This window comes from Xiphophorus couchianus, chromosome 22, assembly GCF_001444195.1.
Source record: "Xiphophorus couchianus chromosome 22, X_couchianus-1.0, whole genome shotgun sequence".
Lineage (NCBI taxonomy): Eukaryota > Metazoa > Chordata > Actinopteri > Cyprinodontiformes > Poeciliidae > Xiphophorus > Xiphophorus couchianus.
Genome location: NC_040249.1, coordinates 10165682 through 10183797, shown reverse-complemented (window position 1 = coordinate 10183797; position 18116 = coordinate 10165682). Strand labels below are relative to the sequence as shown.

Genomic DNA, 18116 nt, shown 5'->3' with positions numbered 1-18116 from the left:
CCTCTAATTAAATCAGCAGCCAAGAAGTCCTTGGTAACTCTGATAGAGCTGCAGAAATCTACAGCTTAGGTGTGAGAATCTGTTGACATGACAACTAGTACCTGTCCACTCCATAAATTTGTCTTTTCATGCCAAGAATAATGAGTTGAGGCCAAATTTAACTTTCTAGCCTACAGGGTAAACCTTGCTATATGTCTGGAAGACAATTCCTGTGTGTTACAAAGCAGGCAAATATTATTATTATCATAATCTCCCACCATATAACATGGTAAATGGAAGCATCATGCTGCTGGGATGCTTTTGTCTTGCAGGGATTAAGAAGGTGGTCAGAGTTAATGGAAAAATGGATGAAAATAAATGCAGGCCAGGCTGAACTTCTTGGTTATCTTGTGTAAATTTAAAGCCAGTGAGAAAAGTAGGGTAGCATATCACCGCAAAACATTTTATCTACTGGATATGAATTACAAATGCACCAACTTTCATGAAAGGATACTTTTAGACTATACTTTTTGTTTCACTGAGTTTGTAAAGACAGGGACAGACTCTGAAAGGTTGTTCAAATAGATTTCAAAGCCAATTTTTCTACATGGCTTTAAACAGTTGGTCTCTCAGCTAGAGTTTAAGGGTAACATCTTCATGAAAATATCTTGGAGCTAAGGAAATGTAATCATATGTTTATAAGAATAGATAAGCAGCATGTGACACACTGTCAAAGTCTAAATGCTGCAGACATGAGCCGCAAACTAAAAACGGTTGCCTTGTGACAGGCCCGCCGTCCGCAGCATGACACTGTGGAAGGGTGAATGCCTCCTGTAAACATTTATCTTTCCTGTGAGTGTGTGTCTGTGTGTGGTACGGCTCAGCGACAGGAGCTTCTCTGAGGCTTTATCTCCGGCATGACAAGACAACCTGTAATATACGAGCATCTGGTGCTCCTCTTCAAACACAACCTTATCTCACGCCAAACATTCCCCGAGGCCAGAGCAAAAGCAAAGAGTGGCCTAGACCAGACAGGACCTCACACTGTCTTTCCACAACCAGCCCAGCCCCATGAGCCAAACTTTGTGCACACCGGCTGGAAATGGCCCGTCAAAGTGCATATGTAAGTGTTTGTAGAGTATGAGCGTCTTGGACAGCATAGAGAAAGTGTGACATTAAATAGATGGAAATCATTTGCTCTGTGTTCTTCATCCATCTCTTCAGTCACATTATATCACACTTATGTAAAATATAGATTTTCTTTCAGCTTTGCATCATGTTATAATGTTATTCTCTCATCAAAACCATACATGGTGTTGTATTTTGATTCTTTCATGAATGTTTAAGAAATTCTTTAATCTCCCGTAGCAGCCATGCAGGGTTGCCTAAATGAAGTGTCACCAATTTCCACAAAGATCCTCCTTGGAGCTACAGTGTCCAAGCCAACCCTTCACCTCACAGAGCACCCCTCCTCAGCTCCTTCTTCACACAACTCCTTAAGACTAGTGGTAGGAGCAATTAGCAAACATTTGTTGGAACTGCAAGTCTGCTGAGCTAATCAGCAGGTACACTATACTCAAATAAGAGTAATAATACTTCATGATAAAATTACTCAACTGAAATTAAAATGTATCTTTTTTTCAAAATGTTACACAAGTAAATATTGCTGAGTAATTGTAACTTGTTACTACCCACCTCTGACTATAACAGGATTTCAAGGATTGCTGAAAAATATAGAGTGGAGAAATTCATCCAGCTCCAGAAGGATGGACACTACTGGATTTGGCAAAACAAAAGGGAAATTATTTATTTTATAAATAATTTAATATGTTTTATTTTATTAAAAATTTTGGGGCAATTCTAGAATGCCTTTTCCTGCTTGTTTTTACAAATTGAGCAATGGGTTTTCAAATCCAAAGCTATGTTTTAAATATTCTACCAGTGTAGAATATTCTAGTTCTGGGTTTATCAGTCCATATCTTTCATTTTTATATTATTAATATATATATATATATATATATATATATATATATATATATATATATATATATATTAATAATATATATATATATATATATATATATATATATATATGGTAGGTAAATTCACAATCTTTGAGTATTAACTCAAATATATGTGGATGACTGATTGTTGTGTGAAGCCCTTTAGGGCCTGTGTTAGTTTGAACTGTACTAATACAGGCCTTTTACCATTTTTATTTACATCTGTGGATGTATTTTATGTCACATCATGGAAAAATCTAACATAATCAACCAATAAACGACATAAAAACATTTGGATCTACACAAGTCTAGTTCATGACAGGGTTTAAGTTCCAGATGTTGTCAAATTCATCTCTTCACACAATCATATGCAAGTATAAACTCCATGTGGGAATGAAGGAGACAAGTTCTGTGACAAGAGATGAATGTGTTTCAGTCAGAAAGGTGAATTTCAACTCCAGAACATCAGCAAAGGACCTTGTGAAGATGCTGGCTAAAGCTGGGAAGAAAGCATCATTAACCACAATGAAACAAGTCCTGGTCTTAGTGAACGGTCACTAAGAGAGAAAGAAGATATTATTCCAAAAGGAATTTGAAATCCGAGACTGCAGTTTGCAAATGTAGAAAAGAGTAAATTCCTTAAGTGTTCAAGACATGTTGGGTAGTGTTATTCATAAAAACTTGTGAATCTGAAGAAAGTCAATGGAAACCTTTTGACAAAAATATGTGGCATCCAATTCAGCTCATAAAAGTGAATACTTTGTTACATTAAACATATCCATACACTGACCCGATCTCCTTTACTGTAGTAGTCTGGTGTAGGTAATGAAAGTGATAGAGCTGCTCCGTAAAGAATCATATTCTTTTTTCCATGTTCAGTACTCTGCTAGGACCACTGCCTTTAGCCAGCCTATGGGGGGGATGTAGACATGCCCCTCTCTGGGGCCTGTACATACAGCCTGCGCCTCACTTCAAAGAGAGGGCATAAGGGCAGGGTACTCCCCCCTCTTTAAGCTCAGATCCATTCAGCTCACAGCTGATTCCTCCTGTGTAAGTGTTTATGTGCGTCTCAGTTTGACTCTCTCCGGGCCCCTCTAGCTTTCTTTTCAGACCGCCTTCTATCCTGCTCCTTTGTTTATTTATTTCTTTTCTGGAGGAAAAGAAATAGGGAGGACATAGTAGCGCACCCTCCTGCTTTCTGTGGGTTTGTCCGTCTGTCTTTGATGTCTGATAATGAAGCCCAATGCAGCGCAATCTCTAAACATGCTGTCACACAAGCTCTCATCATGATTCACAGCTTAATGCAAAGCATACTGACAGCACAGCAAAACTCTAAACATGGACGTTTTGCCGACCTCCATATACTTTGTGATGACTGAAGAATATCAGTGCATAAAGGGAGGGAGAGAAACAGTGTGTGGAAGTGAATTTGAAAAGGATAACACAGGAAAAGAGAGGCTGTGACGCAGGGAGGTCTGGCCTTTACAAATCCCCTCTTTTCAGATCTCTTCATCCAGATGAAAGAGCAGAGGAAAGCAGGATTATGTGGGACAACTGTGCTTTCTCTCCTAACTCTGACTTGATCGGCTTTTGCAAGACCCCTAATCATTTTCAATTAAACACTTATTCTTGCATCCTGTAACAGCTACAGTCCTGCTCTTAAACTCCTCAGTCACACTGTTGCTCCCCTGTTGCCTGCTTTTTTCCCCACTAAGCCTTTCATTCCTTGTATGCCTGTAGAGTCTGCTGACAAATTGAATTGGTATTAACTGTAACTTGTTGTTCAGGTGCCAAATAACCCATTTACTAGACGCTGCACAAGGATATTCATGCAGCGTTTTGACTGAATGAGACATTTGTTTGAAGCATCTCATTTATGTTGCCCATTTGGGACTTTTTCAGTGTTGATGTTGTGTACAGGTTACAACTGGATTCCTCCAAATTACAATTGGACACAAAGAAAATAATGTATATTCCCTTCACTAATTCAAAAGCTCCTCAGGTAAACCTCTGAGATTTGTGGATTTTTTTTTAGGGTTCGAGATACTTGACGGAGACAGACAGTACTATTAGCAGGCCTGTATCAGTTCTAACCCTGACAACCACTCAATGCTCGCAATGGTAGGCAGAGGAATGGGTCTGCTTTCCTTCTCTACAGCCAAAAAGAAGAGAAACAAATGTCCATCACTCGCTTACACAATATCCAATAGCAAACAACCTGGTAAGAGTAGAAAACCAAGGAGAAAGTCCCAGTCAGTTGGGTGAAATGATACACATTTGCCAGACAAGAAGTCCATCTTTGCTATGTATGCTATGTTTCTTAAAATGTGGCACATAAAGTTAAAAGAGAAGCACACATATTTGTGTTCTCAACATTAATGATTATAAACATTCATCTATCCATAAGTCAAGAGGGGCTGCTTTTCTATCCATGTGGTTTTTGTGAATTTAAGGAAAGGTCCAGAACAGTGCCAATCCAACATGATATGAGTAATTTCATATTAAATGAAACTACAGTACCCAACGAAAGATTGGAAACATAATAAGAATCTGCATAACAATGTTACTGGCAACATATAGCAGGATCCAAAACAGCTGGAGTAGATAATTAAGCAAATGCCATAATTGTTAAAACTGAAAAAGGTAAAGTTATGAAACAATCAAACAAGACTTTCCCTAGTCAACCCAAATACATCTCTAGATAAACCAAGAACTATCCCAAGGACTGGCAGCTGAGGGTCTGACCATACCCTTTGCAGCTAACCCTTCAAGAAAAACAAGATTTTTAATCTCCTGTGGAAAATTCTCATGAGCTGCAATAAAACCTTAAAATGTCACAGAGTGTGGAAAGACTTGTGTCAGACAAATTGCTTAAATTCCCCCAACAAGAATTGCAAGGCTACAAAAAATTCATCAGGTATATTGGTCTAAAGGGGCGTTATAATGCTCTGAGCACATAGAAGCCCACGACTTTTCAAAACATGGCTTATATTTTTTCAAATTTTTGAAATCGAGAGAGATTCATGCAACAGTCTCTTATCAATATTAAAACAAATGTGTATTTCTTCATTTTATGTCCTTTGGAAATGAGTTTATTCCTTTGTTGTTTACAGGAACAGACAAGTGCACAGAGGTTTCTTAATGTTTTTAAACAATGCAAACCCAAGCTCCCATTCATTAGTGTCTGTTATTCTTACAATGGATATTCCTGTTTTGTTTTTTATACAGGTTTTTCCGCAGTAGCACAAGATGTGAACCAGTCAACAAGTTCCCAGTTAATTAGACAAACCTCCTGTCACAGTTTGTTTGCGAAGACTTAAAAAGAAAGGCACTATGTATAATTTGAAGAAAATTTCACTTAATTTCATTTGTCTTATTTATTACTATTATTCAGTTCGGGCCAAAGTTTCTTTTCCCTGTCAAGACCATGAAAACTTAAGCACAAACACACATCTAAGATGACCTAGACATGTCTGTGCCTACCAGGGGCTGTCTATCATTATCAGCTTTGATAATGTCTAATAGTGTCCTCAACAAAGAGCCCTTCCATGATGAGTTTGTTTTCCCGGTTCTCTGGAGCTCATTGGCTGGGACCTCTACTTCTAATCACCTTTCATTACAGCTCTCTGATCCCCAGCTTCCCTTTGTACACTGCACTTCATCGTCTTTATTTTCCACTCTAATTGCATGTGAAAGATGCCCCCTTTGATTCTGCCTGCATGCCAAAGTGCTATCAGGGAGAGTGTCGAAAAGTGTCATGCATGTCTGTCTGCTTGGAGGATGAGGGAGCCGCGTATTCACCTGCTGAGGACAAACCCATTTCTCCCCCCAAAGATATGACACATCTATCACCAGCTCAGAGGATATCAGCGCTATCTGTCAACATAATAGCAAAGGGTAGAGGAGGGGGGTAACAGGATCGGAGAGGGGAGGGGTGGAAAGAAAAAAAAAACATGCTTTGATTGTGCTCTTATAGGGAAGCATTCAGATGTGTTTTTATGTGTGTGCGTGTGTGTATGCGCTTCATTTTCTGAACAACCTGACCTCAATGCACCGACATTGTCAAGTGTGGCTTGTTTTAACCCATTCTCCTACGTTTCTTGTCAGAAAATTCAAATGAAAAATACACACCGACTTCTCTCCTCTACCCTTTTTGTCTCTCCTTTTTTCCCCCCAAATGCCATCATTTGTTGCTGTTGTGAAGAGGTTGTGTACCCACCATGTTAGGGTTGTTCGTTGTCAGTGTGTAACCTTTTCAATATGATGTCTCCAAGACCTTTATTGGTCACTGTGTGGTTCTAAGAAGGCTTATTGTCTGCTGCTTTCTGGTTCATGTTTAGGATCTCTGGAAGGAAAAAAAGAAAAACATAGCAAGATGCCAGCTATAAAATATTTCCTCGTCTTTTAAGCAAGTATATTTCCTTAGTTTTTTTATAACAAATATATATGGAAGAGCTGAAGTAATCTTCAATCTGTTCAATGTTAGTGCCGTGCAAAGATAATTGTACATACATTTAGCTATGCTACACACTCAAGGATTTTATATGATGCATCAACACAAAGTTGAGTATCATTACAAATTGGAAAAATGGATGCATTGGTTTTGTAGATTGTATTTTACCTAGTCTACCATATAAATATGCTGATGCTCATTGTCTGCTGAAAGGAATTCAAGTGTTTTGCAGACTATAGCAAGTTTTTCTCCATGACTGCCATATATTTAACTAAATCCATCTTTCTATCACCTTTGACCATCTTCCCAGTCCCTGCATCCCAACTGCATGATGCTGCCACCATCATCTTTCAAGACAGAGTTTGTTTGTTAAAGTCATTTGTGGTGTTAATTTTCCACCAGACATATTTGACGTAGACAAAAAGTTAAGTAAATAAATATTCAACCACACTTTTTAGAAATTTGTTTGGAAAAGTGTACAACTAGCAATTATTTAAACTTTATGATTTTCCATCATACAAAATTTCGATTAAATATACTTAAGTCTATGGAAATAATGTGATAAAACTTGAAAAATTTCAAAAGGGTATGAATATTGATATTAAGAGAATTGTCCTAACATATTACAACTGCCTTAAAGTCTATTTTCCCTTTGAGTAAAATTTTAGTCACTCCAAATCAAAATAAGCAAAGAAACATTGAGAGAAATGGAGACAGCAAACAAAGATTATGAGATGGAGAGGAAGGGAACCGCACATCCGTTTCTGACTGAAATGGAAAACTACTTCCGGCTCCAATTTCGTCATATGCCAAGAGTAAGCTGCAGAAAGATAAATGAGCTCTCCAGCACCGGGAAGAAACAGATTCTTCATGCGGTATGCCACTATTTACTGACATTAAGAATGATAATATCAATCAGCAAGCTGTCAGCAACCCAAGTGGGCTGTGAGGAGAACAAAGGCTCCACTGTCTCTCTTTTGATACGTTTACAAGGAGATGTTGATGTACCTGCCATTCAGGTGCAAATAATGTCATCACCGTACGCCTGGATCGGGCTTTGCTGCTCCACCTTTGTGATGAGTTAAAATTGCCTCTAAGCCCTTTCCCAAAGCTCGGAAAAATAAAGCTGACGGGTTAATGAGCTAGCAATCACCACTACAAGAGGAGCAACAGAGCACCAACATGTCTGCACTCACCAGCTTCTTGTGAAATATAGCTGTGGGTAACAGAATTGTTTTCTACCTTTAGTCGTGATGAGCAGGAAAAAACACATGGCAACGGCATCAGGGAAGCGTCTGTGGAATTACTTCTGGCCATCTTTCAAACCTTTCTCTCTCAGGAGAGAAATGTGTGACAACATATGACAAGAAAGCCAACAGGCTTTCCATACAGAATAATGGAATCCATCATCACTGAGGCAGACACACCTGTCTGGCTTTGAGAACAATGCCACACTGCCTATTTATTAGGTGCCAGAAAAGTTTATGTTTGTGCTGTGACAGTGACAGCAACTTGATCCTTTTCATTTTTGGAAGGGGATCTCAAGCTTTAGGGAAAGAAGGCAGTAGGAGGAGAAAGTCTGACTCACATTTTCTTCCCTCTCTGGGTGATGCACACCAAGTTCTCTTTCTTCATGATAGCTGTCTGCTAAAGAGTCAAAAGACAAATAACAAAGACTGTCATTCTCCAGGAGGCTTTTAATAATATTCTCCTTGCCCCAACATAAAATTATACATTTTATATTCTTCTGATAATTCAAACCCATCTTAATGTTCTTCTCAACTATAAAGATTTAGAAAGGTATAACAAATTAAAGCTTGTTTGGACTATCTATACCTAACAAACATACAATACTAGTAAAATCAGTACATAGTCAGTGTGTACACTTTCACATACTGACTTTGAATGTTTAGTACATGGTAAGAAATCAAACGAAACTAAGGAGTCTGTTATTTCTCCTGGGGTAGTTGCCAATGAAATGACCATGAATCTATGGTCAGCAATGTCTGTCCACCAGCAAGTATTCAGTTTCCATGTAACCCAAATGCTTCATTGGCTGCACTGGAAGTTATGGGAGATTTTGCCACAACTTCCACAACACTTTCTACCACAGTCATGATGATGGTAGGAGTTAGTCCCTCAATCGGTGGGTTGCTGGTTCGATTCACGCTGTATGCATTGTGTTGTGTCCTTGGGCCAAACACTTCACCTGTCTGGCCTCAGTCAGTGTGCTCCAAGGCAGCTGTGGCTACTATCCAGCAGCTTGCTATCATCAGCAAAAGAATGTTTGCATAAATGGGTGAACGACTGAATCTAGGGTGAAGCGCTTTGGGGTTCACTGGACTTGATAAGCGCTATACAAGTGCAAGCCCTTTACCAGCTACAGCATAAGATATTAACTCATGTAGGCATATATAGGTGTCATACTGGAACCTCCCCAATGTTGTCTGAAGAAAGGATGGTAACTGCCAGACTACTCATACGTCCAGTTGGATTCAAAGATGTTTCTATGAAAACAGTCAAAACAAAAACACAGCAGACTCTTCCTTGTAGGTGTCCATTGCTTGGTTTGTACTTGGAGCTATAAATAATCCATCATGATATGAAAAGGACTGACATACACAGGATTTTCCTGCGGGCCACGTCTAAGCCGTGCCCAGGATCCATTTCTATGCACATTGTATTTCGTGCATCCTCACTCAGTTCACTTGTTCAGCCAATGCCTCCTCATGCAGCTAATCCTCCATAACAAGTAATCTATTGTCTACCACATATCATTACTTGTTATCCTTATGACAGTATATAATACAAAAAAAAAACTTCATTATAGCACACATTTAAAGAATCAAAATTGTATCAGGACACCAATTATCATGTATGCAAAGTCTGTATTGGTTGATTTAAGAATTAAAAATGAAAGTTTCAACTTAAAGTAATTTTCTAAGGGAAACTAGATTATTCACTTATTTAAAGGTGTACAGATGCCTAATGTTAAAACACTCCTTAAAAATCTAATTAAATCATAAAATGTCCTCTTGGTGTTAGAATGCTCAGTAGGCAATCACTTTAGCCTGACTGATGGCCAGACATGTCGCCATGCTCCTTTGCAGACCTTATTGCCTGCTGCCATCTTAACAGTTAATAATTAGGTTTTCCCCTGCCACATAACAGAGTGCCGCGGTGACAAAAGCCAATGGCAACCAAGGTGGCAGCTTGGCTGCCACATTATAAATAGACTGACCGAATGATTAATGAGAGGGGCCAAGGAGCTGGAGCAGCAATCTTGCACACAGACAAAAGCCTGCCTGCAAAAGCTGCCAAGGCACAATAAAAAATTAAAACACAACAAGACAAGCTCTGTCCTCGGATGAAAACAAGAACTGAGGCAAAGTGGCAGCATACGTGGCAACACAGCAATATATTACTGAATTTCAAGTGATGGCTTATGAAGACTTTGTTTAAACACCCTTATGGCTCATTCAATGGTATTCTCATTAACATTTTGACACATAGTTTTATGGCAGGGGTCAGGCAGCGGAGGTTCAGAGGAAGAACCAAACTCTTTTGTAATGACTGAGCAATGGAGTCTTAAGAGATAAGTGAAAAAGAGACCAACAAAGAGGCTAAAATCATGCAATTTACAAAATAAGGTATAGAGCTTTTACCTTTATGCTGAAAATAGATATATCGGACATACATATAGTTGTCCAATAAACGTTTGATAAAAGAACACATCACTACAGGATAACATGAATGAAATAAGCATATAATTCTCTGCTGTCAAACATAGTCCATGCTATTTAGGGTGGATTGTTTTGTTTGCCAAATGCCAAATCTGACATCAAATTAGTAATTTCCTTACAAATGAGTCATTTGTGAAAACTCATTTGTGAGGACACTATTGACCTACAGTATAAAGGTCAATTGTGTCCTTACAGACACTTTCTGCTTTGTAAAGTCATTTGTTTTCAAATGATGTTTTCTGCACTTGTTCCCCTTTTGCATTTCACCTTTGAATTTTGACAGTGAGCCATATTTTTCTCCATTTCTCTCACCTGCCTACATTCCTTTCAATGGTAATATGGATCTGGAAACATCAAGATTGCTCATGCTACCTTTTAGTATTTTTAAATTCTATCTATTAAGGTAGGCATGACAAATCAGTCAAAGGATGACAGCTGACAGGACAAGTATCTGTTTTTCTCTTGAGGGAAAGTTTCACAAATACACATAGGGCCCTTGTTCCACTACAAGTCAACAATTATTGAGAATATTGGTAGGTGCTGCTGCTTCAAGCACTTCTTTCCCATTTGATCAGCCTTATTCGTACCCCCCATTTCTCTTCTCTTCCAGCAGGGCTCTCAGTCATCAGGACATCTCCTTTTAATGCCCCTGACAGGGGGTTATTTTCTCCCATATATGTTTTCTCTCCAATTACACTGTGGCAGGGGTTTGTGTTGCCAAGCCAAGCCAGTGAGATTCTGATTGTCACCTCTTTGACTAGTTCTTTCTGCCTCTTAAATATATTTTTCTTTTTTTTTTAAAATTCTATTAGAGAAGATGATTCTTTCATTTGCCCTGCGACAGACTGGCGACCTGTCCAGGGTGTACCCCGCCTCTCGCCCGGAACGTAGCTGGAGATGGGCACCAGCAACCCTCCCGACCCCATTAGGGACAAGGGTGAACAGAAAATGGATGGATGGATGGATTCTTTCATTTACTAAGTGTTATTTAAATAATCAGCACAACAATGGGAGCTTACCTGCAGCACAGTGGGTAAAATAAATCACTTGAATGCATTTGTTTTATTTGATGTTTCATTTTAGCTACATACACAACTTAACTATAAAACACCTAAGAAACAGAAAAACAGAAACCCTACAATGATGTTTAGAGAAAAGGTACTCAACAGCTCAAAGACTTTCACAGAAAATATGTATTTCTAATATTGCTGTGCAACTCATGCCATATGCCTTTAACAACCCGAGGCATCCACATATACAAAGTGATGAAAGTAGGTTAGTTTGTGAACTAACTTATGTGTGTAAATAAAGAAGAGTAACAACATAATCAACAAACACATGAGAAAAATGATGTGTAAAAAGCAACAAAAGCAAAGAAAATAGCTGAAATTTGCCAGTATTTAAAAATAAATCCTGCTTTCTCTCAGTGCCAATAATTCAGCTGGTTAGTACTTGTTGATGGTTTCTTGAAAAGATTTATCATTACCAAGGGTTCACACAGAACGCATCTTAACTTTATATCTGTTGTCCCTTCAAAATATTTACTTGACAGAGTAAAATGTGTGCTATGCTTCCCTCCCACCCCCACTGGCTTTTGTTGCATCATAATTAATTGTAGGTTGAGCAAATATGCACTGTCAAGATTTTACATGGTGAAATGTGACATTACAGATAGATTCAGCACATTTAGGATAGATCTATGGGATTGAAAAAAAATGAAAAGCATCCTAAGAAGTGATGAGAGCTTCAATTATCACACACACTTTCTCAGTTTGACTTTGTTTGATTTTTTTAATTCAAAACACACTAACAGGAAAAAATATATATATATATATTATAATTTGTTTAACTCTGTGAGGCTTCTCAAATATAATATGAAATGATACCAAGAGAGTGCTCTCTCAAATAAACACGTTGCAAACCCTATAAATCAATAGAGCAAAACAGACAGCATTAGTGAGTATAGCTTTAAGCTAAGTGGAATGCTAAATGCAAAGCCTGCCATTGATACCACAATGAAAAATGCATGATATCAGAGGGCGCAGCCTTTTATCTACAAGGCGAGATCAATAGTGGGAAGGGGTTATGAAATCAAAGTTGTTTTGCTGGTGCAGTAGTTAACTGACACTCTTAAAAACATCTGAACACAATTTGAAGGAACAAAGCAGTCAGAGAGACATTTGGAGGAGATCCAGGTGAAGTTCGCCTCATTGATAAACTTTCTTTTTACTTTTATTAAGGCAATATGAAACAGCAAGTGTACAGGCCAACAAAAGTCAGATTTGTTTACCACTGACAAGCTAAGCAGGATCAGTTAAACACTTCTTCGTGCCTTGACTTGAACCAAAGGGAAGTAAAAATAAAATTTTTAACAGCTAAAAAACAAAGACACTATTTGCTTTTTTCAGAGAAAGGCAGCATGCTCTACTTACGTTAAGATCCTTTAATCATCTATTAAACGCAGCTTTGGATGAGACAAAGAAAAGATCAAACATAGCGAATGTAAGAACTAAAATGCTTAAAAATAGTATTATTAAAACAATACAAACATCTCTCTGTACATGGAAAATTGCAAATTTGTCTACGAACAATTGAGCTGACAGAAGGTTTTAAGTACAAATTAAAGATACATTATTAGACAACATATTTTATTCCAATTTTAGCACTGTTCAGACTGTTACTTACTTAAATGATATAGCTAAAGTTGTTAGGGAAACCTTGTAATGTTGTCACAGTGAATTAAATTTTATCAATGTTTCAAAAATACATTATACATAGAGCACACACTTTGCCTCCATGTTTGTGTTTTTGAATGTTTGTCTTATTCAGGTATTTGAATGTTTGTATGGGTTTTCTATAGGTGCTGCTGTAACTGATGATCTAACCATTCACATGAATAATAAACATGTTTAAAATAATGTGTGCGTTTTTACGTAATGTCAGCCAAGAGGAACTTCAGCCAGCCAAGGCTTTTTAGACAAAAAAACAGACATTTCAGAAGACTGGCCCAGCAATAAATGATGTGGTAGTTCCTTTATGTGTTGCGAGTAAAAATAGATTAAAACAGTCAGAATACAAGAATACACTTCAACAAGTAACAACAGATATACATTTTTCAACTTATAGCAGAAAAGAAAAACATTTGTGGTGCAATTTTGTGGGCTCAATTTTTGGAAATTATTAAAAAAAACAATGACAGAGGCCTTCTTTGTGCATGCCCACCATCGTTTCTGAACTAAGAAGCACAAAAACAATAGAGCCAGTATTATAGGGTTTTTTGACATCTCTCTTGCTTTGTTCTGATTGTTTTCATTAGACGTCAAACAAAAAAGTTAAAGAAAAAGAGGAATCGGTAATCACTGTTGAAAATGTATAGAGATAAAATTGTTAAAGGGGAAAGTTTGACCTATTGCTGCTGTGCCCATGATTAAGATTTTCATCAGACTTTTGTTGTCATTATTGTTGATGCTAACTATAACAATTGCTACAACATAGGACCTATAAATGGGTCTATACTGCATAAAGTGTGTCTCTTATTTGGGTCAACATAGAAGACGTTAGGTTTCCTTGTGTATTGAATGTTAATTTCCTGCTGCTTTCACGGTAAGGTAGAAAAATGTAATCTTCATCAGATGGCACTTAAACCTTCTGGTACTCTTACCAAACAGGGTTGCAAATAGTTTGTCAGGCTATCAAAAAACAGGCCAGTTTGTACATCAAAGCAATATTAATGTAAGCAGTCCAAATTTTCATAGTTTGAGACTGGGCTAAGCATACCTAAGTACCTGGAACACACACAGCTCAATTATTCATTAAAAAATAGCAAGCTCTAGCTGATGTGAAGTAATAATTGATTGTAACATGAAAATAAAAAAATACCTAATTATTGAATAACTCAAGCTGTCCCACTGCTATGACCTCTGGCCTATATGTGGAACAAAGGCTTTCAGCAGAAGATTGGCCTGTCTAGTTTGAGAATGCGGCAGATGATGGACAGAGACGAGAGACAACAAAAAGAAGGGGTCAAAGAGGAGAAATGGAGACACAAAAGAGTGAGACAGAGAAGAGAAACACAAAGTGTGAGGGAAAGGAAAGAAAGACAATGAAAGTGAGTGAAAATGACTGACACTCAGGTACGGAGTGAAGTCTGTGGCCACAAAGAAATCTGGGGAGAAAACCAACAGATAGTAATCTGAGTTTTCACTCTGAGCCACAGCTAACAGCTAGCAGCTACCCTGTCACCGCTGCCTAAACAAGCCCAGTGTTTTCATCTTCATATACACAACGTGGCACTCTGTCTTTTCTTCTGATGGAGATAAGATGTATAAATTATGAGCAGCTGACAAAGTCTACTCCAGCGCCCCCGGCGTCTCATCAATCACTAGCCTGTGTGTCAGCAGGTAACTGACGTGGCCCCCGGAGGCACAGCCCCCTCTTTAGGTGTGTGAGTGTTTTTGTGTGCAAAAATGAGTGTTTGCTTCTGTGCAATTGAGCTTTTGCACTTGCCTGACTAACGTACCTGTGTATGCGCCATGCGAGCGGTTGTGTAAACAGCTGATGCAGTATTAATTCTATGCTGTAAAAAACAAAGAAATGAAACGAAACACACGTACCCTGCACACATTGGCCTGACAAAAACAGCTCCTGTGTAGATGTGAGCTTAAGGTTCTACTGTTGTACCACGGGGAAATCTGAGGTATCACTGCACAAGTAAAATTCAATTTACTATTGAATATTATCAGAAAGTTTACATTTAGCCCATTAATTTTGTTCAAAAAGAAAAACATACATTAGTCATTACACAGAGTGGCATATTTGTTACTTGAATATGATATAGGACCAATAAAAGAAAAGGGATTTTTTTAACACGAATGTTGTATTTCAATCATGTTAGAGTCTGCCCAGACATGAGGAATAATCCCCTTCTCAAGTAGGGTAATAACAAAAGAACCTTGTTACAAGGCTGGATGTTAACAAATTGCTGTATCCGAGCACAATGTTGTAAAGTTCAGTGGAAGGAAAAAAGTCTAGTAGAATAAGGTGCAAAAGGAACAGGGAAAACTGCAGTCAATTAAAAAAATCTGCATTATGATTTTTGTTTGGTTTTGTTTTGAATTAAAAAATAATAATTTTACTTTTTGATGTCATTCCAGTAGATGGAGCTATACAGATAAATCTAATAAATCAGGATAGTATGGAAAAGTTCATTCATTAAGTAACTAAATTCACAATGGAAACCAATAAAACAACATTTTATTACAGAAATAAGGTCCTAATGAAATCGTTTCAGTATTGAAATCCATATTGTAATTTAATGAATATGACTGTACAACAAAGGAAAACCTTAGTGCAAGACAGAAGTTGAATGATCCAGAATTACAATAACCATGAAAAATGAAAATGGTAATACCAGGAGCCAGCCTGGGTGGAGTACCAAAGGCCTTGAATGTCTAGTGGCAGACCACCCAGAAAGTGTGCAGGTATCAACGGTTTTCCATGAAGCCTAGCTACACTTGCATACTTGACATGTTGTGGACCTATGGTTTTGAGTGTTGCCATGACACAATTAAATAGAAATTATTCTTTTCCAGGGCACTGAAATCCAGTTTAATTCATGGATATTATACAGCAAATGACAACAGATGTGTGTTTAACCTAACATAGCTAAAGTAAGCAACATAATTATATCTCGTGTCAGCAAATCAACATAATTACACGCTTCAAGTTGTCAGTGCTTGATTTCATATCGTTCTCATTTTCAGGCAAATCAGAGTCTTATTTTTGAGGTTTTCAGTTAGATCCTAACTTAATTCCTATAATTATAGATTGTACTGTCCAAACAAAGCACATTACTCTGGGATTACTCACTGCGAGTTATTTTTTTAATTTATTTTTTAATGAATAGTAAGGTATTCCACTAAACTACGTTACACAGTAGTTTGTCCAATTCTGAAAAAAAAAAAATCTTGTTCTTGTTGCACTCAATGCTCAATTCCCATTCAAGAATTCATTTTTTTGTGTAAAAAAAAAAAGAATACATTCATTGAAACATTCATTGCTTTTCAACTGTTTCAGTACATAATCCACATCAGTGCAAAATTACACATTTGTGAAAAGACGGCCCAGAGCAGGTAGCATTTGCACGCTCTCACAATATTGATCTGCTGTCTTGAAGAGAAGTTCAAGAAGGAGAGAGCAAAGCAAAAAATTCTGACTCCCCACGGGGACAGGAGAAACAGCACATCTCACCACCAAAGAGCGGGGAGGGTTGTCATGTTTCGTGTGATGGGCTGAAAGACTAGATGTGGCCTGGAGCAGCGGCATATTCCATCCCCCTATAAACAAACTTCCAAAAGCAAACGGTTCCACCCCACAGAGAGGAAGCTGGGACAGTCAGACAAGAGGAGAGGGCAGACAGGTGTCAAAGAAGACTGACATCTATGACAGAGGGCACTATGAGACAAGCTGTAAAGATGAGCCAAGACATCATGAACGGAGCACCAATAATCGCACACCTCTTTTTATTTCATTTTTTTTAACGGGAGCTTCAATATTCCGATCCAACTGACATCTCATGAATTATGCACCATACACTATTAGAATAAGTTAGCCATCTCTGTTTCAATGACGCTATTGTTTTGAGAGAAGAAAAAGTCCTGAGACATATTATCTTTGAAAGCCCTTCTATAGAAAAAGGAAGACGAATTCGGCTGACAAAAGCACTCAGTTGTCCTGAAATCTGAGGAGTCTGACAGGATGTGAGTCCATCTGATCCACAACTGTTTCAATATTCCTTAACTGGGAGGGGGAAATACAGGACAGACATGCAGTTCCTTGCCCCTCTTTTTAGCACAGGTGTGATGAAAGCCAGAGCTGCTGCAGGTAAGCTACCTTCTCGCGTTACCCTTGAAGAGGTTTGACAACAGACGTTCACTGTAAGTGAGCAGAAATTTAGGAAAATTATGCTAGATTCAGTGCGTCTATCCTTCATCTGAATAAAAGAAGCATAGCATGCAAGTCCAATGGAAGTTATCAACAATGTTGATAAGTTAAGTGCTGCAAGTCAGTGACTCAATGCAATCTGCTAGGTTTCCGTAGCTAGAAATGTTAACTGAACTTAATGTACTGTTTAATAACTAGGATTATCAAACAGAAATTATAAACTTAGACTTACTCAAGGGCTTTATCATAGAACACTAACAAATTCTGTTGATAGAGAATACAACGGAATAAAATAAAGGAATATCCGTCATCCTACTAACCATTGGTATGCTGTAACCTAATTCCAGTCCTTTGCAGCTTGCTCCACCACCCCAATAAATAAAAGAAAAATGCTGTTTAAGTGTCACTTGACCCATCTGACCTCATGCTGACCTCTGGGCAGCCCATGCTCTTTCACATATTTCCACTGCTGAATAAGCAAGTTTCTCTCTGTCCTCTTCTGTTTTAAGCTAATTACCTCTGTCCATTTCTTCCGCTAGACTTGTTGATTAATATAAAAATGATTTATCATCTTTTATAATTTTTTTTAGTTCCTATTCAAAACCAGAAGGTAAAAAAACAAACAAACAAGGAAATCCTCCTTGCAGAACACAATGATGAGTTGTTATTTGAACAGTAATTGCAGGTAAATGACAGGGTGTAATTACTACTACTTCTAATAATAATAATAATAATTATTATTATTATTAATATTATTATTATTTATTTTAATTATAATGCCCTTTATATCTTGAGATCTCAAAGGGCAAATTCACACACTGGTGATGGCAAGCTACTGGATTACTTAAAGTCCAGACTTAACCTGACAGAAATGTTTTGGAATCACAACAGCTAAGATAAAACAACACAAAAAATGAGTGAAAAAGACTTTCTCAGCATCTATGCAGAAGACTAGCAGTTATCACAAACACTTGATTGACAACTAAATATATGTTA

The 18116-nt window shown here is 37.8% G+C and overlaps 1 protein-coding gene across 5 annotated transcripts in view; it reads right to left on the bottom strand.

Annotated features, from left to right (window-relative positions):
• The window catches only part of lrmda (leucine rich melanocyte differentiation associated), a 235907-nt gene that overhangs the window by 43766 nt on the left and 174025 nt on the right, over window positions 1-18116 (bottom strand). For 2 of the 5 annotated variants that reach the window (XM_028007720.1, XM_028007721.1), the window contains one exon: window positions 5588-5858. The exons of 2 other annotated variants lie outside the window; for them this stretch is intronic. In XM_028007720.1, coding sequence (XP_027863521.1) covers window positions 5589-5858 — 270 coding nt within the window. In that variant the 3' untranslated portion in view covers window position 5588. Of the gene's footprint in view, window positions 1-5587; window positions 5859-8023; window positions 8083-18116 lie in introns of those variants that run through there. One more of the 5 variants, XR_003594218.1, reaches the window with a different exon arrangement.